The following is a 17,402-nucleotide window of genomic DNA, read 5'->3' on the forward strand; positions in this document are numbered from 1 at the left end:
CGCCTGATGGCCACACGTTTCATCTGTTTTTAACCGGATCCAACAAAAATTATGTTTCCGGCGGATGGAGAAAACGTACAGAGGAACTTTTTTCTGTCCGGCAAAAAAATGCACATCGACAGTTCCAGCGATAAACGGATGAAATGTGAGGCGAAATGACTGGATCCGGCCACCGATTCCGGTATTTTTACACTGCGCGCTCTCTCTCATATCCAGGGTTGCAGCGCAGTATTGGAAGAAAACACATTCGCAAGAGGACTTTACCGCATTCAAACAAGCAACACAATCAAATCAGCCCTCACCTCTGCCAAAAAGGCCTACTTTACATCCCTCCTATCTTCCTTACCCTACAACTCCAGTTATTCAATTATTATTCATTCATATTATTCAACTCCCTCTTCTGCCCACCACTGCCGCTTCTGACTTCCCTAATGTCTGCCAAGGACTTTGCCACACACTTCAAAAATAAGACAAACTAATAAACAAGGCAAGTCTTTATTGTCGACCACCACAACCCCTTTGTATACAAGACCAATGCCCTTACCCCATAACCTCCCTCTCCAATATCAGTGAAGGAGAACTTACTCATCTCCTCTCCAAATCACACCTCACCATTTGTGCACCTGACCCCTTCCATCCCACATCCTCCACACTTATCACACCTCTAAACTATGGTACCTTCCCCTCTGCTTTCAAACATGCCACAATCACACCTAACCTCAAAAAGTCATCCCTCGACCCAACCACTAAGTCCAGCGTTTGCCCCATATTGGTGCTCCCAATCACTCCCAAACTCTTTGACCAGCATGTCCATGTTGAACTTTCCATCAACCTTCAATCTGGCTTCTGTCCCCACCATTCCTCTGAAACTGTCCTGACCAAAATTACTAAAGACTTAAAGACTTACTTAAAGGGACTGTCACCTGAATTTGGAGGGAACAATCTTCAGCCATAGGGGCGGGGTTTTCGGGTGTTTGATTCACCCTTTCCTTACCCGCTGGCTGCATGCTGGCTGCAATATTGGATTGAAGTTCATTCTCTGTCCTCCATAGTACACGCCTGCGCAAGGCAAGATTGCTTTCAACACAGTTGACCACTGCCTCCTACTACAGATCCTCTCTTCCTTTGGTGTCAAAAGCCTTACCACCCTGGATCTCCTCATACCTTGCCCACTGCACATGTAGAATCTTCTACTCCAGCCCTTCCTTCTCATCCCACCCTCTCTCTCTGTTGGTGTCCCTCAAGGCTCTGTCCTAGGACCCCTACTCTTAAGGTACCGTCACACTAAGCGACGCTGCAGCGATACTGACAACGATCCGGATCGCTGCAGCGTCGCTGTTTGGTCGCTGGAGAGCTGTCACACAGACAGCTCTCCAGCGACCAACGATGCCGGTAACCAGGGTAAACATCGGGTTACTAAGTGCAGGGCCGCGCTTAGTAACCCGATGTTTACCCTGGTTACCATCGTTAAAGTAAAAAAAACAACCACTACATACTTACCTACCGCTGTCTGTCCCCGGCGCTGGGCTTCTCTGCTCTGGCTGTGAGCACAGCAGTCGGAAAGCAGAGCGGTGACGTCACCGCTCTGCTTTCCGGCTGCCCGGCGCTCACAGCCAGAGCAGAGAAGCCCAGCGCCGGGGACAGACAGCGGTAGGTAAGTATGTAGTGGTTGTTTTTATTACTTTAAAGATGGTAACCAGGGTAAACATCAGGTTACTAAGCGCGGCCCTGCGCTTAGTAACCCGATGTTTACCCTGGTTACCAGCGAAGACATCGCTGAATCGGCGTCACACACGCTGATTCAGCGATGTCAGCGGGAGATCCAGCGACGAAAAAAAAGTTCTGGACTTTCTTCCCCGACCAGCGACATCACAGCAGGGGCCTGATCGCTGCTGCCTGTCACACTGGACGATATCGCTAGCCAAGACGCTGCAACGTCACGGATCGTTAGCGATATCGTCTAGTGTGACGGTACCTTTAATCTTTAAGCTTGGCCTGGGACAACTAAACATCCTATGGCTTTCAGTACTATCTATACCAGTGTTTCTCAACTCCAGTCCTCAAGACCCACCAAACAGGTCATGTTTTCAGGATTTCCTTAGTATTGCACAGGTGAATTTCATTACCTGCTCAAGCATTTATTCCATCACTTGTGCAATACTAAGGAAATCCTGAAAACATGACATGTTGGTGGGTCTTTAGGACTGGAGTTGAGAAACACTGATATATACGCTGATAACACTCAGATCTACCACTATGGCCCAGATGTCACCTCTCTGCTGTCCAGAATCCCAGAGTGTGTACCAGCCTCATCCTCCTTGTGCTTTCTCTTCCGAAAGCTCAATGTGGACAAACCTGAGCTAATTATCTTTCCTCCATCTCATATCTTCCCTATCTGATCTGTCACAATAAAGGACATCACATTTTCCCCTGTACCAGAAATCAGCTGCCTCAGAGTAACCCCTGACTCTGCCCATCAAACCGCACATCCAAGCTCTCGTCACTTTCTGTCACCTCCAGCTCAAAAGTATTACCAGAATTCGTTCTATCCTCAACCCTCAATCTACCAAAATGCTTGTACATGCCCTAATCATCTCCCACCTCGACTACTGCAACACCCTCCTCTGTGGCCTACTTTTTAACATTCTCGCACCTCTCCAGTCCGTGCTGCCCTACTAATTCGTCTCTCTCCTCGCTACTCTCCTGCTCCCCCCTTTGCAAATCCCTTCACAGGCTCCCAATTTCCTAGCGTATTCAGTTCAAACTTATAACACTGACCTACAAAGCCATCCAGAACCTCTTCTCCATATATCTCCAGATGATATCCCTCACGTAATGTCCGGTCTTCCCAAGAACTCTTTCTTACCTCCACACTTATTTGTTCCTCATCCAATCGCCTCCAAGACTTCTCCTGAATATCCCCCATCCTTTGGAATTCTGTGCCCCAACATGTCCGATTATACACCACATACGGATACTTCAGACAGACCCTGAAAACCTGTCTTTTCAAGAAACCTTACAACCTACATTGACCACACAGCCACCTCAACACCATTGTAGCTACTGCAACCCTCAACCTACTTTCTCCTTCCCCATCATCCTGTAGAATGTAAGCCCGCAAGGGCAGGGTCCTCTTCCCTCTGTACTAGTCTACCACTGTTAGTTTGTCTACTGTAAGTGATATTTGTATTTTGGATGCAATCCCTTTTCATGTACAGCACCATGGAATCAATGGTGCTATATAAATAAATTATAATAATGTGGGCTTCAGGGCAGCTCTACCAGTCATTCCCACAACTACTGCTCCTCATTGCGATAAATAATACAGTACATAGTGAGCTCTATTCCATCTTCCAGTTTGAGTTCTCTACTCAAGTACATATCTAGTTGATTGCTCCGAAGAGCAAGCATACTGGCCGTGGGTGTAAGGAAAAGTACGAAGACCAATACAGGTCAAAAAGCAAAGACACAAGGCAACTTCTGCACTCGTCCGCCCTGTGGACAAACACTCGGAGCTGCACACAGGTGACGTTTGTCAGTTTGCAGTCTGTGAACGGCAGTCTTACAGAGACAGCCAAGTTGAAAGGAAATGGGGATTCATCAGCGACTTCCCCTGGCAATACCAGTACATCCCAGGGGAGCCCAGCAGCGGGACGCTCTGATTATTGCAAGAGTTAGGAAAACCCCTTTAAAGCCAATATGTAAGCCTAATCTGCTGTTCTATGTAAGGGAGCAGGTTAAATCTGGAGTAGTGGATTCCTAGTAATAGTCGCAGGTACAGATCTTATGAGTGCCATGTATTGATGAGAAGAGCACATTCTTTGCAGTAAACCCAGGCAGTAAAGCAAAGCATGTAGCCCCTGAGCATCTATACAATGATCCTACAGGTGCATTGAGGGCAAGGCCTTACAAAGAGATTACCAAGTCTATAGATTGTATTATTTCAAAACAGCAGCCAATATTGTACAGTAATAAAAGCAAAGTTATTACCCAGATATGTGCTGCAGAGGACATGTGGGCTAGAGACGTGACGTCACTACTGCAATCTATCAAAAACCAGACCAGTGGCAAAAAGGCAGAATTAGAAAATCAAGAAATTTAGCATGCAAACCCATTAATTCACGACCTATTGGGACAGATGTATTATTGTAAAAGTGCCTCAACTTTGCTGGAAAACGTAACCAAATGTTACTACTTTTGTGAAAAAAAAAACTGGGCCTAACTCAAAAGAGGCTTCATCCATGCCCACCCACAAAATAAAAAATTGGTCTGAGAGTAAAGGTCAAATTTAGATGTCCATAAAACATTATCTGTGTAGGAACAGCAATGTAAGGTTCGACTACAGGTCTCCTGACTTGAACTCAACAGCCTCATATAAGGCTATGAGGCTGTCGGTTCAGGTTGGGAGACCAGCAGCCAGTCCATAAATGAACATCTGAATATGGCCTAAAGGTACCGTCACATTAAGCGTCGCTGCAGCGATCCAGACAATGATCCCGATCGCTGCAGCGTCGCTGTTTGGTCGCTGGAGAGCTGTCGCACAGACAGCTCTCCAGCGACAAACGATGCCGGTCCCCTGGTAACCAGGGTAAACATCGGGTTACTAAGCGCAGGGCCGCGCCTAGTAACCCAATGTTTACCCTGGTTACCAGCGTAAAAGTAAAAAAAAACCAAACACTACATACTTACATTCCGGCGTCTGTCCTCTCCGGCGCTGTGCGTCTCTGCACTAAGCGCCGTCCGGAAAGCAGAGCACAGCGGTGACGTCACCGCTGTGCTTTCCGGCCGCTGCGCTTACACAGTGCAGAGAAGCAGAGCACCGGAGAGGACAGACGCCGGAATGTAAGTATGTAGTGTTTGGTTTACTTTTACGCTGGTAACCAGGGTAAACATCGGGTTACTAAGCACGGCCCTGCGCTTAGTAACCCGATGTTTACCCTGGTTACCAGTGAAGACATCGCTGAATCGGCGTCACACACGCCGATTCAGCAATGTCTGCGGGGAGTCCAGCGACGAAATAAAGTTCTGGACTTTCTGTGCCGACCAACGATGGCACAGCAGGTTCCTGATCGCTGCTGCCTGTCAAACTGAACGCTATCGCTAGCCAGGACGCTGCAACGTCACGGATCGCTAGCGATATCGTTCAGTGTGAAGGTACCTTTACACAGCCTAGAGGGGGTGTAAAGTTAGACAAAAATATCTAACAATGTGCCAAACTTGTTATCAAGCGACAGCCACTGTGATAACTCATTTTCAACCTTTTATATTAGACAATATTGTTATTTTTGCCCTTTTGGTCAAAAAACATCAATCTAGTATGCTGCAAGATCATGGGGCACAGGATAGGATCATATACCAATTATTTGGAATCCTTCTATATTATTTCCAAACACTTTTTCGGTGATTCCTTTGTATCTCCATTCATACTGCACCCACAAACACAAATGACACACCATTTGAAAGGTAAACTTGCCCCTTCAGCAAGAAAATAGCCAAACAAACCACACATCCACGATGTGATCACAAAATACATTTTAAACATTAATTTTCATAAAACTGCAGTAAGGAAAAAGGACCTGCAGGTGGCAACACAATACTCCAATCCAAAGCACAATACCACAAAGCTAAAACAAATCCTAACATTTGCCTTGGGGGCTTTCCAGCTTGCCAAACTCCTTGCCCAGTCGATTTCAGGCAGGTACATATAAAATATTTGCTACATATGTGGGAGTAGAATAAAAGTAAAAATTTACCTGCTTAAGACTTTAGCTTTAAAACTGAAGATATAAATGAATGCAGCCTAAAAGGGACCAGGCAGGCTCTGAACCATCAGATTTTCCGTATTATTGGACAGTCATTGAAACGTCTATCTTCCTTCTAAGGTTGCAGTTTATTGGTGACATGGAGTCACCTCTGGTTCCAAGCAAAAAAAACTGCAGTGTTGACATAACTCAGACTGTACATTGTTTCCCAATGGGAGGACATAGGTGGAAACAACCTTGCAAAAATTGAAACAATCCAACCGTATGGAAAAAAAAAAAAAAAGTAAAATAATCTGCAGATATTACTTTTTTTAAAGGGATATTCCCAATTATTAAACAATGGTGTAAATACGCTCAGTTATGGGGTCAATTCTCCATCATTTTTACTGTCAAAGTAGCACTGCTGTCCTGGGATCTGCTCCGTTCACATACATAGGGCTGTGTTGCACTTCCCTACACTTCAGATAGATGGCAGTGCTGCTGTGGAGGGGAAAAAATGCTGCTGCCCTTGTTCTTCTGCAAGGTCCTGACAATCAGACCACTTCTGATCAGTAAGTAAAATACCATTATGTTAAATGCTGGGGGATCTCCTTTAGGCTGGAGTCACAAGGTATGGAAGAAAAAAAAAAATAAAATTCGGTCCGTTTTACAGGGACGAGAATAGCAGAAATGTTCCCTGAACAATGATCCGTATATCATCCGTGTGCAGTGCGAGGATGCAATTTTCTCGCAGGTAAGCATCCGTATGATGAGATTTTCTTGCTGACTTGCAAAGTGGACGTATAATGGCTCCATGGGCTTAAATATTCGTGAATATATATATTATATGCTAAGCATCTCTTGGAACTCCTTCAAGATTGCTGGTAGACCATTCCCGGTGACTACCTCTTGAAGCTCATCAAGAAAATGCCAAGAGTGTGCAAAGCAGTCATCAAAGCAAAAGGTGGCTACTTTGAAGAACCTGGAATGTATGACATAATTTCAGTTGTTTCACACTTTTTTGTTAAAGGGAACCCGTCACCCCCCTCAGGCGTTTGTAACTAAAAGAGCCACCTTGTGCTGCACAAATGCTGCATTCTGACAAGGTGGCTTTTTAGTTAAACGCCTGCACACGCTGAAATAAACACTTATAAAATGTGCCCCCACATACCCTGAAATCATCCCGGGGGTGGGACTTTCCTTCCTACTCTGGAGCTGTGGGCGCCGCCTCCTTTTGCTGCATTATCGTCGCCTGCGCTGTAAGTTTTTTTTTTTTTTTTCTTTTTCGGGCATGCGCAGTTGCGCTGCCTTTCGTACTTACAGCGCAGGCGCTGGGATGATAATGCAGCAAGAGGAGGTGACGCCCGGCGCGCACAGCTCCGGAGTGACGGCTGTGCTGCGTCTAATTAGGAAGGAAAGTCCCGCCCCCGAGAGGATTTCAGGGTATGACGGGGCACATTTTATAAGTGTTTATTTCAGCGTGTGCAGGCGTTTTTAACTAAAAAGCCACCTTGTCAGAATGCAGCATTAGTGCTGCACAAGGTGGCTCTTTTAGTTACAAACGCCTGAGGGGGGTGACGGGTTCCCTTTAACAAAAAAGTGTGAAACAACTGAAATTATGTCATACATTCTAGGTTCTTCAAAGTAGCCACCTTTTGCTTTGATGACTGCTTTGCACACTCTTGGCATTTTCTTGATGAGCTTCAAGAGGTAGTCACCGGGAATGGTCTACCAACAATCTTGAAGGAGTTCCCAGAGATGCTTAGCATATAATATATATATATTCACGAATATTTAAGCCCATGGATCCATTATACGTCCACTTTGCAAGTCAGCAAGAAAATCTGCGTCTAATTAGGAAGGAAAGTCCCACCCCCGGGATGATTTCAGGGTATGTGGGGGCACATTTTATAAGTGTTTATTTCAGCGTGTGCAGGCGTTTAACTAAAAAGCCACCTTGTCAGAATGCAGCATTTGTGCAGCACAAGGTGGCTCTTTTAGTTACAAACGTCTAAGGGGGGGTGACAGGTTCCCTTTAAGTATAAAATTCCACATGTGTTAATTCATAGTTTTAATGTCTTCAGTGTGAATTTACATAGTCATGAAAGTACAGAAAAATCTTTAAATGAGAAGGTGTGTCCAAACTTTTGCTCTGTACTCTATATCTGTGTTCATCATCTCATTAAATACATTGACATTTGACCAGCTAAATTTTCCTGAAATTGCCTGCGCCCCCAACAGCCAATGTGAGAAAATTTTGCACGGGCCAACTAGTATTTGAGAATTTGTATACTGATTAAAAGTTATACTAACTTTAAAACAGTAGCCCGTCTGTGCCCTGGATCTAAAAAAACGTGATGGCGGTGGGTGTGGACCCACTGTTTCACAGGGTGCGTTTACCCTGTTGGGGTATTACAAAGTGGCTACCTGGTCTTCTGTAGAGCCTCTGGTGGTGAGGATAGGCTTGGCCGTTAGAGTTGCTATCAGGTGCCACCCACTCCAGGGAAGTGCCCAGATCTATAGCAGCGGACCTAAGGGTCAGAGGCAAAACACGAAGCACAGACAGATGTGGTCAGACAATCCAAGCTCGAGGCAGGGAGAACAGGATCAGAACACGAAACTGGTGTCAGGAGCGGAGAGGTCAAACATAACGATTACACTAGCCGGGTAAGTAGCAGGAAAGAAAACAGGAGTGCATCAACACAGGTACCGTAACTAGAAAGTCTGGAACTAGGAACATAAATTCAGGCAAAGAGTGGAGGTAGGAGCTGTCTCATATCCCCTTCTGGCAGGGGATAGATCAGGGAAGGAAAACAACTGCAGGACACAAATGTTTAAATTTCTGCAGAGTCTGGCAGTCCCTCCCTATTGCCAGGAGGAGACAGCCGGAGAATGCAGCAGTGCTTCAAGAGGCAACTCAGCAAGACAGCCTGACACGGGGAGCAGCAGCGCAGCAAATACCGTGTGTAGTGTAGGACGGCGCCCACTAACCATGCGAAAGGAAAGACTGTGTACGCTTCACCCCTCTATGTTATCTAGGGGTTTTTTTACCCCCCATGGACCTAAAACGAACAGGCTGGTTGGTTGCTAACTACCTGCCCACTGCACCCGGCTCAGAGTGGTCGCCGTCCACTCCTGCAGGCCACATCAACAGAGAAGCTCTTCTGGGCTGCTATGTCAACGGGCAGCACTGCTGGCATCATGCTGATTGACGTCAAGTTTTACACCTGGCTGCCATTTGCCTGAGAGCCTGACACTGGCAGTCACACCCCATCAACAGAGAAGGGTGGAAAAGAAGTCACAGCTTCGTTGATGTGATATCAGTAAAAGCCACTGAACCTGCCTTTTTTTTTTTCTCTACTGTGGGTCTAAGAACTTAAAGTCCCGGATAACCCCTTTAACTGGAGCTGATCACACTACTTCAAGTTTGATGTGCAATAATTCAGAAAATCCACTAGTCCAGGAGAGGGGCCCCAATGATAGAAATATTTAAACCCGCTGCAAAGCTATAGCAAGCATAAAGCAAAATAGAGAACTGAAAACTTATTTGGGTGACTTAGATTGATAAGCAAATTAATTTTGGTAAGAACATCGGTCAGATTTTTTTTTTGGTTTTTTTTTTAATATGGAAATGATTAAAAGCACATCTGCAATTAAACCTGAAAATTCAGCTATTCTCAAGCACCGGATCAGAGAAGCAGAAGCATGGGTAGTAGTACGATGGTTCTACAACTGGTGAACTACGGAAAATATTCACCCACGCTGCAGAATGCTCCTCCACCGGGACTCTGTAATACCCGTTTTGCCAGTCATTAGCTCTGTGAAGCCATCACTTTGTGAGTCACTAACAGAATTTCAGCGGCGACTTCTCATTTGAAGTTTTTAGATTTTTGGGTGGAGGTGTCATTTTATAACAATCCAGCACACAGACAAAGCCGTATATATTAGTGAGGGAGGGAGAATAAATTATTAACAAAGGTCTCCGCACAACGCTAAGCAGCGAAACCTTAAACCAAGCTTTGGAGCAGAAAGAGCATACTTCCTACTTAAATGAGAAACTGATCCCAGGATTCATGGAGACATCACTTTAAGGCCCAGAACACGGCCACAGACATAAGTCACCCACCCAGCCAAGCTTCCACTTCCAAAGTTCTGGTTTCAAACTTGACAAACCAGTTGGGCAGCAGATAGACTTTAATGTGCAAATGAAAGGTTAGCAAAATTGCAACCATTCGCCCCCACCCTGCCCCTTCATACCAGTCGGAGGAATGTGACCAAACGTTTTCTGAATGTCCAATGTCAAAGAGGTGGTAATGGCATAAAGTGATATATGTGAAATATAGAACACGTATAGGGAGTTCTGTGCCCCGAAATAGAAGGGGTGGATCCTGCTCGATTTTGTGGTGGGGTGGAAGGCAGAGATGCCGTGACCCTTTTACCTATGCATTTTTTCACAGACCCATAGACTTGAATGGGTCAGTCTCTTCCGATTTATGGCGGAAACTAGTGCATGCGGCAACTTTTTTTTTTTTCCCTAACACAGATTAGGTCGGGAAGGGGGGGAAAACCACACAGAAAAACCTCATCTGCACTGCCCCAATGGATAACATTGGTTCAAGCGCTGTCTGTTTTCCCCTCACAGACCGCACGGGAACCAAAGAACGAGCTCTATAAGGGATACCCAAATGTATGACTTTACCAATTTAATTCAAATGAAACAGCGGCAATGCGAGTAAAGCTACAGGGCAAGACCCAGAAAACTATACATGTAAGGGGGCTCCCAAATCTTCCCAATGTCAGATTTTTCTGTTTTCAGGAAAGAAACTACCTGCATGGGTGTTTAGTAGCCAATATCACCCTTTTCCCTTAATGAAGGGTCACATGCACGCTCGGGCAAACTGAGCACAAATGTTTATGGAGGGGAATGAGGGGGGATTCAGACATTATATTCGCCAGGCAAATAAGTGATCTGCAGAGAACCACTGAAGGTGTATGGGACACATCCTGACCCACAGTATGGATGCTGAGCCAACGTCAAACTTTTGTTAAAACCGGGGATTCACAACGTAATATTAATGTCACAGACCTCTGGACATGAGTATCATACAACAGATATGAGCTCAAGTAGATTTCTGCCACTCTCTGGCGTAAAGTACCCTAAATCTCTCACTCAGCTGCTAGCACGTGCCGCTTTGCTTGGCTTCTCACACTTTTGCAAAAAAAAAAAAATAAGTTGGCATAGTTAACGAAAAATGGCGAAACAATAGAAATATATATTTTACGTTGAAAAAGTGTTCAAATAGTCAACTTTTTCAAGCCAAAAGCACAGAATTTTATTCAAAACATTAACATTTTTCAAATGGTTTTAACTCAGACACTTGTCCTGTGATGCGATTACAGTGGAGGGTCCCACATGTGCCCCCCATCACGTACACAGACCCTACAACAGCTCCTTCCATTCTGGTTACATTATTGTTCTATTATCGGCTTTTCTTCCAACAGGTGAGGTGTAAAGTCCAATGCATGGAGCGGGTACAGGCAGAACTCTAATAATAATTATTACCAACAGACATCACTGAGAAGGTGTGACTCCATATTTCATTAAGGCCCCTTTCACACATCAGTCTTTTGCCGTCAGTCTTAATCTGGCGAATCTTGAAAAAAAAATTGATCCGGCGAGTGTTGCCGCTGGATCGTTTCTTTTCTCATAGACTTGTATTAGCGACAGATTGCCTCACGTTTCATCTGTCGTTCGCCGGATACGTCGAAAATTGTTTATCCAGCGGCCGGAAAACACGCACATAGTAACGTTTTTTGTGTATGTCGAAAAAAAGGACAGCGATGGATCCGTCGCTTGCTAGAATGGAAGTTTACGGTAGTTATTTTTAATTGAGCATGCTCCGATTTTTTTTTAGGATCCAATTAGCTGGATCAGCTAGTCTGATCCGGCGAAAAAACTGGATCCGTCACATCAGTTTTTCACAATCTGCGACGGATCCGTTTTTCTTCAACATTCAACGGATTGTGACTGATTGTAAAAAACTCATGTGTGAGAGCAGCCTAAGGGTATGCGCAGATCACAGATGGAAAAATGGGATACAATGTATGTCAGGGGGTGCGAGTACTGGGACCAACAATCACATTAAATGAAATGGGGAACTCTGGAGATCAAATGGGGGTCAGAGTTAACAGACGATTCTTCCTAGGAATAGATGATACATTTCTTATCATGGAGCTTAATAAATTCAATGCATTTCAGGCCGTCCCTAGTAACCATTCACACATGGCAGACTTGGTGCAGAAACTTTGTGACTGTTCGATTCATATGAATTGGATCGTTTTAACAGTTGACCATTTGCACGGCTTGTGAACACACTATAAAGCCTTGTACACACCTTTTTTTTTCCTCAATTTGTGGGGGTGACATGATGGACATCAAAGGGAACAACTTGAACTAGGTCTTGACGAAGGAGCGTATGGTAAAAATGCATGAAGAGCAGCCATACAAAGAGCACCAAACCTCCCCTCAAACCGAAACGCATATGTAGTGTTTAGCGTAGACTTAAATATTTAACCACATGGGTTTCAGAAAAACAATTAAAAAAATGTCCCTTTTGCCACAGTGAAAATAAAACAGTTACTCAAAGTAAAGGAAAAAAAAAAAAAAAAACTAATTGCTGTAAAAAAAATGCCACTAAGCATCCACTAAATCCAGCTCACTATAGGCTCGGGCTTCACGGTGACATTGCATCCATAATGATGTCCTATGGTGCCACATTGTGACCTACTGAAAGAGTTGCAAATGTTTCCAAATGAGATGAATTCTGTCACTGTTCACAACTCACCTGCTGAAAACGTGAAAGCAATTCGCCTGGAACTGCCACCGATTTGCGATTACGCCATTTTTTTTTTTTAACAGTAAAATTACAGGTTTAAAAGTGTCACAACAGCAAGTCGCTGGTCTGAAGACTGCGGTTTGGCGACACGTCGCCTCGTAGTCTTGGCCCTAATGTAACATCCAGCTGGCACAGAAAATTAATATACAGAAACCTGCTGTAATATGTAAGTGCTACTATCAGACTGATAGATCCCACTGCTGAAAAGCTCGATCACTCAGGAGTCTCTGGCGTAAAGCTGAGGTTATAGCTATAGAAAACATTAACAGAGAAAAAAAAGAAATGATGATTCCAGGCCAAGCAGTATGAGAGCTAGAGATAGAGCGGTCCTGACACGAGGGACCTGCCCACACACTGCACATAGCAGACTTCCTGCACGATATGACACCACACACTCGTAGCCGGCCTGCCGAGAATTGTACCCAATGGTTCAGAGAGGAGACTTCAGAGAAGCCTTGTCGTACAGTGACTGCAGCTGGACGGCATTTATCCACAGCCTGTATCAGGAGGCGAGGACGTTACGTCTGCCACACATGCACCTGCTGAACCCAGCACTAGCAAACCCCAGTGCCCAAGAAGCATCCCCCACCCCAGTGCCCAAGAAGCATCCCCCCACCCCAGTGCCCAAGAAGCATCCCCCCACCCCAGTACCCGGGACGCGTCCCCCCCCCCCAGTGCTCAGGAGGCAGCATTTCTTATAAATTATGCTAGATGTAAATTCCATAGGTCCAGACCTCTGAATTATTCACTGAATGTATGTGTATATTTCTTTGGTCGGTCAAGAGTCTGAATGTTCACTCTTCTTGTAGGTTGAATTGATATTTGTAAATTGATGAATGGTTGTTATTTACCTCATATCATTTCTTACAGTTTATTATACGGTTCTTTGCAAAACAGGGAGTTAAGGTCACTGAACAATAATGTTTGTTAATATGTTTATTACAGATTATACCAAGCCACACAGTTTGTGGACTTGCAAACATTGAAGGATAAACTATAAACACTAAAACAATGCTGGCTAATCTCATCACCCCTTCCCCTTGACCTGTGAATGATGGCTTGAAGGACAGTTCTGAACTATATAAGGAGACATTGCCTCTGTTCCAAGTGACACTACAGGATGTCAGCTTAGGGGACAAAGACCCCAGCTGGAAGAACACAGATCTGTTCCATTGACCATCACTGAACTCTCAGACGTCTTTAAAAATCCAGGTTGGGACAATCAGGTCACCTGGCCACATACCTTACTGCTCTTGGTTAGCTTCCTAAGCTTGTCATCACCTCCTCTCTGTGGGTGCCTGCCAAAAGTGGGGTGCCACTGGTGGGGGTAGTCGGCCCTGGAAGCTAATGAGTCGCAGCTGCTCTAATCCCAGTGAGTCAGCGGAAGGGTGAGAATCTGTAATTCTGCACCATCTTGGGAATTTTGCTGGAACTGTTCTATGTTACTTGGCTGTTTTGTGGTTCAATAACATATTGACATACTGTTTTACACTCACCCTGTACTCTCTGAGTAGTATTATGCCCAAGATAAAAGGAGAGCGGTTCTTCAGTGGGATGATCCATATTCCACGTGGTCTCGAGCCAGCAGACCAGAGCACCCGCTGACCCCCGTGCCTCCACAGACATCTTAGGCTGGGTTCCCATTGTGTTATGGGACCGCGTTTAACGGACAGCGTTGCACGGCGAAATTAACGCCGTGCAACGCGTCCGTTAACGCGCCCATTGAAGGCAATGGGAACGCGCTTCACTAGCGCGTGCCATGTTCGGCACGCGCTAGCAACGCGCCGGTGATTCCTGGCGCGCCGCGGACGCTGCTTGCAACGTCCGAGGCGCGCCCGCGGTCCGTTCCCCGCTCTCGCAGATCAGGGATCTGCGAGAGCGGGGACGTTACCGCGACCGCAGCCCCATAGAAAACATTGCGTTAGCGCAATCCGCTAGCGCTAAACGGATTGCACTAACGCAATGTGACCCTAGCCTTAGCCCCTGCTAGGCTAAAAGGCCCAAGGGACACCAAAAACCCTTCAACTATAGTTGCACCCCTGGGTGGGGGGTTAAACACTAGGAACTCAGGAGTCACAGATGTTCTTGCAAACGTGTGGTCTCATTTATTATTATTATTATTATTATTATTATTAATAATCTTCATTTTTATATAGCGCTAACATATTCTGCAGCGCTTTACAGGTTGCACACTATCATCACTGTCCCCGATGGGGCTCACAATCTAAATTCCCTATCAGTACGTCTTTGGAATGTGGGAGGAAGCCGGAGTACCCCGGGCACGATCCATCTGGCCGATCCGCCCCTCCCCGGGCACGATCCATCTGGCCGATCCGCCCCTCCCCGGGCACGATCCATCTGGCCGATCCGCCCCTCCCCGGGCACGATCCATCTGGCCGATCCGCCCCTCCCCGGGCACGATCCATCTGGCCGATCCGCCCCTCCCCGGGCACGATCCATCTGGCCGATCCGCCCCTCCCCGGGAACGATCCATCTGGCCGATCCGCCCCTCACCGGGAACGATCCATCTGGCCGATCCGCCCCTCCCCGGGCACGATCCATCTGGCCGATCCGCCCCTCCCCGGGCACGATCCATCTGGCCGATCCGTCCCTCCCCGGGCACGATCCATCTGGCCGATCCGCCCCTCCCCGGGCACAATCAATCTAGCCGATCCGCCCCTCCCCGGGCACAATCCATCTGGCCGATCCGCCCCTCCCCGGGCACAATCCATCTGTTGGGGAGAATGTGGAGGCAAGCATAGATGGTAGGCTGACCTTGGAGGGTTCACCTACTATAATCTAATTTGTATGGGATCCCGAGAAAGGTCGCGTTGTCATCAACATGTATAAGAGCCTGTGTGCCAGCTCCATTACAATAGATCGGTGCCAGCTGAACCCCACCAATTATTGGGTCTGATAAATTCTACCATTTTAAAAGGGGAAGGGAGGGGGGGATTTCAAATTGATCCATCATAATACTCAGTCCACAGAGCGCCCCTCTAATGAATGTATGATGCAACATTGGATTGCACCTTGTTCTCAAACCTCCCACCATTTCAGCTTGTTGTTAGTGAATGGGAACATCCCCTCTATTCAGAGGCGGACATGCCCAACTACCAGACAGCAGATACAATGTCTCACCCAAACCATGTGTTAGAGTTGTGCAGGGTTCACACTAGTGTGGTGGCTTCTGCCATGATCGCCCACACTGCTCACCTCCATTATTACAGATCCACATTACCAGAAAGAAGGAGAAAGTCACCAGATCCCAATCCAGGGCTGATGATAGGTGCCAGCCCCGTGGGCAGCGGTGATAAGACGTGCCGCAGTGACAGGGGGTGTCGCAGGGGCCTTGACGGGAGGGGGGGGGGGGTGTCGCGGGGGCCCCGACAGGGAAGGGAGGGGTGTCGGGGGGGCCCCGACAGGGAAGGGGGGGGGGGTGTCGCGGGGGCCCCGACAGGGAAGGGGGGGGGGTGTCGCGGGGGCCCCGACAGGGAAGGGGGGGGGGGGATGTCGCGGGGGCCCCGACAGGGAAGGGGGGGGGTGTGTCGCGGGGGCCCCGACGGGGAAGGGGGGGTGTCGCTGGGGCCCTGACGGGGAAGGTGGGTGTCACGGGGGCCCTGACGGGGGGGGGGTGTCACGGGGGCCCTGACGGAGGGGGAGTCACGGGGGCCCTGACAGGGGGGGGGGGGGTCGCGGGGGCCCTGACGGGGAAGGGGGTGTCACGGGGGCCCTGACGGGGGGGGGGGTGTCACGGGGGCCCTGACAGGGGGGGGGGGGGTGTCGTCACGTGTGACCAGCACTATCTACTCACCAGGTTGAAGACCGTGTCCACCAGGTCCCGGGTGCTCACCTCCCCGACCTCCAGCAGTCCGCTCAGCACTGCGAACTTCATCCGAATACCCCGGATCGGCACCCCCGGGCCTAGGGCCTTGGCCCCTCCGGGGTCGGGGCCCTCTGCGGCGGATCTCTCTTCACCTGTTGTGTGCACCTGCCTCTCCTGGCTGGCCATGGCTGAGTGCAGGAACACACAGGGCCGCCGTGCCTCGCTGTCAGCTGGAAGAGTCCTCCGTGGGTACAGAAATCCTGCGTGGGCAGTGGGGGCACAGCTCCAGACCGGCACCGGGACTCACACACCGGGAACTCCTCCTCCTGTCAGGTGCGACGGGATCACCCCCTCCCTCCTTCTCACTCACTGCAGCGTCCTAGGAAGTGGCCGCTGGTCTCCGCCTGCTCCGCCACGCTATTGGTGACTGCCACTGCTGCCAGTGTTGCTATTGGCTGCCAGTCGCGGGTTTCTGGCAAGACTGCCTTCTCATTGGTCTACCTTCTACTTACAGCGCGCTGATTGGCCATTGCGGCAGCTTGCAGTCTCCTCCTGTCCGCAGGTAAGAGACAGCGCGCCATGGCAGCGCAGCACAAGGGCAGGGCGAGCCGGTGAGTTCACTAACACGTGGTTCGCCGGGCCCTAGGTGGAGGAGCCATTGTCCCGGTGACCGTGTCTGTCCTCCGTGCTGTATACTGCTGCCGGGCTACAGTAGAGGAGGATGCTTTTAGGCTCTTCATGATATAACCTTGCATCAAGGCTGCATAACGTTTTGGTCCAAGATCCAGAGTGCTGAAAAGGGGTACTTACATGAATACATCACCAGGACCACCATCAGTACATTACTACAGCACCAGGACCAAGTTTTCAGATTGTGAGGAAAATCTGGAAAGATTCGGCTTAGTTTCTACCCTATAAATTATGTGAACATACGCAGCC

General features: G+C 47.8%; 1 protein-coding gene across 1 annotated transcript in view; it reads right to left on the reverse strand.

Annotated features, from left to right (window-relative positions):
* LRBA (LPS responsive beige-like anchor protein) overlaps positions 1–16,809 on the reverse strand; it is an 825,317-nt gene extending 808,508 nt beyond the window's left edge. Inside the window, exon 1 of the mRNA XM_069744053.1 lies at positions 16,452–16,809. Coding sequence (XP_069600154.1) covers positions 16,452–16,649 — 198 coding nt within the window. The 5' untranslated portion in view covers positions 16,650–16,809. The remainder of the gene's footprint in view (positions 1–16,451) is intronic.
* Positions 16,810–17,402: the final 593 nt, after the last annotated feature.

Source organism: Ranitomeya imitator, chromosome 1 (assembly GCF_032444005.1).
Source record: "Ranitomeya imitator isolate aRanImi1 chromosome 1, aRanImi1.pri, whole genome shotgun sequence".
NCBI lineage: Eukaryota > Metazoa > Chordata > Amphibia > Anura > Dendrobatidae > Ranitomeya > Ranitomeya imitator.